The sequence below is a fragment of the Silene latifolia genome, chromosome 11 (assembly GCF_048544455.1).
Source record: "Silene latifolia isolate original U9 population chromosome 11, ASM4854445v1, whole genome shotgun sequence".
NCBI classification, from domain to species: domain Eukaryota; kingdom Viridiplantae; phylum Streptophyta; class Magnoliopsida; order Caryophyllales; family Caryophyllaceae; genus Silene; species Silene latifolia.
In genome coordinates this window covers 106,161,207-106,165,985 of record NC_133536.1, presented here as the reverse complement: position 1 = coordinate 106,165,985, position 4,779 = coordinate 106,161,207, and the positions used below count along the sequence as shown (strand labels likewise).

The following is a 4,779-nucleotide window of genomic DNA, read 5'->3' as shown; positions in this document are numbered from 1 at the left end:
ATGTTCACAGAGATCTGAAGTAAGGGGTGAGGGTACGTATTAGGGAGTCCTTTTACTGAACACCTAATCCCGCCCGCCTCGATAGCGGCCTCTACTAATGATTAGGGAAGTCGTTTGTACTCGATATGTTGTCAATTATATGCATACAATGCAACAAACAATGTTTTAAACCTAACATGTGAATTAAACTAAGTCGGTGAACAAATAATAAGCACTCATTAATGTCGAAGTAGGGTTTAGATTAATTACATGTGAGAACAAGTAAATAAATCATCCATGATAAATAAATAAGATAAAATAATTACAATCAATGAAATTACAATGAATTACAATGGGTTTAGTCGATTTACGTCAAAAATACAATTAAAGCGGATAATTTGAGAAAAAGAAAGGAAAATAAATTAGGTTAGAAAATAAACAGATTACGAGGGATAATACGAATAATAGTCGATTAATACGTAAACTAAACGAATTAGGTCAAGGCAAGAACGGAAGTTCAGAGACAGAACTCAACCCGGAACAGGCGCAGCAATGCTGCGTCTCTTGGAAGGGGCGCAGTGGTCACTGCGTCCGTTCCTGAGGTGAGTTCTAGCTGTGAAGCCGGAATTGCGAATTGTTAATGTTAATTGGTGATTTTAACGATTGATTATCGATACTTAACTCGGGTGAAAGTGATTTAACAGATTATTTACATGTGAACTTGGTCATAAAAAAGGCATGGACGAATTAAAACGGATTAAAACTAATTAAAACTAATTATGAATTAATTAAGACTATAAATTAATTAAGGTTATTTAACGAATTAGACAAACGCGATAAACTGATAGAAACATTTACAAAAGTCGAATTCCAAAGACTTGACATGAAGAAATCGAATCTCTAAAAATCCGGGTTTGATTTGATTGACGAAAACCCGCAAATATCGATTATAAGGGATTTAAGTCGGATTTAACTCGATAAATTATTAGGAATTATGAATTAAAATTTTTATACGGATGAAACAAGAAGAAAAGACGGGATAAAAGAGATGGATCAACAAAGAACAAAAGAAGAAGAAGAAAGGCAGGAACTGCGGCAACCTCAAGAAGAGGCGCAGCAGATGCTGCGACTCTTCGAAGAGGCGCAGCAGTTGCTGCGTTTCTTCTCGACGTCTGTCTTTTCCTAATCCGTAAAAATAGGTTAACAAAGGGGTTTTAGAAATCGGTTTTAAGCATATTTTTGACGTAAATCTTACATTAATTAGTACAAAATAAGATACAATAATAAAAGATGGGATTTACACCCTCAGACTTACATGTTTGACGAAACGAGATTAACTAAGTTAACGTTTTAGTGATTGCTCGACTCGAATGTATGAAGAAACTGCCCTTGTAAGAGGATTTACATTAAATTGATTGATTGATTGAGGTGGAGTTGGTCAAATTGGTCGGTCATGCAACGAGACTGGTACTCAGAAGGATCCGAGCTTACGTGGTCGATTTGATCAAGCATGTAGACGTCAATAAGCTTAGAGCACGGTCTTAGAATGCAAAGGGAGAAGAGAAGGGCAGACACTCGCGTGAGAAATATGAGGAACGAAGGTCCCTATTTATACTAATCACACGGAGGAATTAGGGTTAAGGTAAAACTTTTGAAATAAATCTCGAAAAGATTTTAAAATATGCAGAAAAGAGCTGGGAAAGAGGCGCAGCAGCCGCTGCGATCCTTCGAAGAGGCGCAGCAGGTGCTGTAACCTTTCCCTAGAGGTTTCCTCCTGCGGAAGAAAGATTTTCCGTGTTTCTTTTATGGAATTGCGGTAGATCTCGACTTCCTTATTCTTTATCATAAAATTTTTGGGATATATTTTGCCAAAAGATTAAAAATTGATTTTATGGAATAAATATCTGGAACATTCTAGAACATTCCGACTCGGCATTTAAAACAGTTTATTAGAAAATGAAGCGGTTTTTGACCCGGACTCCAAATGAACTCTAATTACTGTCAAAACGACCGTATCGACGCGTAGATGACAACCAAGGGGTAGACACAAGTATTTGAGTGATCGCTTGATGATAAACTTACGAACTGTCATAAATCGTTCCGCGTACCAAACATGCGGCCCAATCATCGCCGGGTGTTTGGCGGGAGGTGCAGAAATGAGGTATCTATACCAATACAATGAAATCAACAGGAATAAAGAATTTACCTATATTAACAGAGACGTCGTCTAATACACCTAGAGGTCGTTTAACTGTTCGGTCAGCCATTTGTAGTGTAACATTGGTAACTTTAAGATGCCCCATATTTAGTTTCTCGCAAACCGAATAGGGTATGACACTGACACTGGCACCCAAATCACATAAAGCTTTATCTATTACATGAGTGCCTATTGTACATGGAATTGTAAAACTACCAGGATCCTTCAATTTTGGTGGAGACTTGCTTTGTAGGAGTGCACTACACTCTTCTGTAAAACCAATGGTCTCTACCTCGTTAAAGCTCCTCTTCCGGGTCAAGATGTCCTTCATAAATTTAGCATAAGAGGGTGCCTGGGTAATTATTTCGGTAAAAGGTACGGTTACCTGAAGATTTTTGACGACATCCAAGAATTTACCGAATTGCTGCTCGACTTTTGTGTTCTTTAGGCGCCCTGGAAAAGGAATCTTGATAACGATTGGCGGGTCAGCAACTTTACTCTTCCCTTTGTCAGAAATAGACGCCTTATCAGCAGTAGAAGGCGTTCCAATAGCAATAGATGACGGATCAGCAACCCCGTCTAGTGAAAAAGTCGATCGACTAACTAAACCAGTCGATCGACTACTTTGCTCAGTCGATCGACCACTTTTTTCAGTCGATCGACTATTTTCAGTCTCGCCAATTTTCTGTTCTGCGGTTTTAGTCGATCGACCACCAATTTTAGTCGATCGAATTTTTTCAGACGTTACAGCAGCTTCGTTAGCTGCTTTTTCTTCCGTATCCACATCTAACTCCTCAATTATGACCCCTTCAACATTCTCAGGCATTACGGGTCCATCGTAAGTAAGTCCGCTTCGAAGATGAATCGCATTTTCCGCGTCATGTGGCTTCTCAGGCTAAGACGGCAATGTACCTGGTTGTCTACTTGAAGTGGATAGTTGGGCAATTTGATTGTCCAACATCTTGTTATGCGCCATCAACTGAGTGATAAGTGCCTCTTGTTTTTGTGAGGCTGCCATCTGTTGCTGAAGCATGGCCTTTATGTCAGATAGGTCATTGTTTTGATGTTGTTGACCTCCTTGATTGTTCCTTTGATAACCACCTTGTGGTTGATTTACCCAATTCTGAGGTATCGTATATGTCTGACTCGGACCTTGTGGCGGTGGTGGAGTTGGATTGAGAACATTCTGATTTCGATAGGAGAAATTAGGATGCTCCCTGGTCCTCTCATTATAGAAATTGGAGTATGGTGTACCTTGTTTGAAGGACTGGAAGGCATGAACCTGCTCCAAGGGACTCATACATTCGGCTGCACCATGTCCTGCAATACCACATCGCTCACAGGGGACTTCCTGTTGGGTCATGGCATGAACTGTCTGCTGGTTTCCTAAAGACTGGGCTATCTTTAGTTCAGCGATCTGAGCAATTAATGTCTCTAACTGAGCTGCAACAGCTCCATCGGTTGAACTTCCCCCCTCTCGTACTACCTCTGAGGTTCCCATATTTAGCAGTATGAGTAGTTATTTGGTCAATTAGTATCCAGGCATTGTTATCATTCGTGTTGTCCTGGAATCTCCCGTTAGATGAAGAATCAAGTAGTGCCCGATGGTCATTATATAGTCCATTGTAGAACTGGTTACAGAGAAACCACTTTGCAAACCCATGGTGAGGGACTGAACGAACCAGCCTCTTAAAATGGAGTCATACCTCGTTTAAGTCCTCAGCAGGACCTTGTTTGAAGCTAGTGATTTGATTTCTCAAGGCATTTGTCTTCTGGGGCGGAAAATATCTCTTGTAAAAGGCAAGAGCTAAGTTATTCGAGTCGGTAACCCCCTGATCTTCCATGTCTAAATCACGCAGCCACTCTGCAGCACCGTCTCGTAGAGAGAATGGGAAGAGCACCTGTTTTACTTGGTCTTGGGTCACCCCAGCAGTTAAGGGTATGGAGCAACAGTAAGTAACGAATCGCGCCATATGTGTAGCAGGGTCTTCTGTAGCTCTCCCTCCAAACAGATTTCTTTCTACCAAATTAATGTAGGATGGCCTTATCTCGAAAGTCCCATTATCTGTTGTAGGGAGTTTGAATCCCTTAGGAATAGATTCAAGGGTAGGCTCTAAGTGACTTGCTAAAGTAGGCATGATTATAGTAGCTGTAGAAGTAGAAGTGTCTTCTTCAAAAGACTGATTTTTTGCAATAAAACTGGCGTAATCGACGTCAAGTGTACTAAAGTCTTCTGCTTCGCGGACTTCCTTCCAAAAATTTCGTCTAGCTCGAAATGTCTTTTTTGGTTCAGAATCATATGGCACGAGCTCGGACATGTGAGACCTGGGCATAAACGAAATACTAAAGAAAGGAATGAGAACAGTCTCAAGGAACTAATGTCCCCTGAGACAAGACAAACTAAATAAGCAAACAGAGAATTGTTGCCTCCCCGACAACGACGCCAAAATTTGACAGGCTAAATCGCACACCTAATCAAAAATAACCAACTGGCCTAAACTAATGCAGTAGAGGAAGTCGGGATCATATCCACAGGGAGAAAATTTGTTCTATTTGCTAAATCTAATCTGTCTAAGTAACAAGTCTAGGGGTTTGATTTTGTT

At 40.4% G+C, this 4,779-nt stretch overlaps 1 protein-coding gene across 1 annotated transcript; it reads right to left on the bottom strand.

Annotated features, from left to right (window-relative positions):
- Positions 1–2,144: 2,144 nt before the first annotated feature.
- LOC141613769 (uncharacterized) lies at positions 2,145–3,677 on the bottom strand. The gene is made up of 2 exons (XM_074432511.1): positions 3,089–3,677; positions 2,145–2,755 (listed from the first exon to the last, which is right to left on the bottom strand). The coding sequence occupies exons 1-2, from the start codon at positions 3,675–3,677 to the stop codon at positions 2,145–2,147; spliced, it is 1,200 nt and encodes a 399-aa protein (XP_074288612.1).
- Between the last annotated feature and the right edge of the window lie 1,102 nt (positions 3,678–4,779).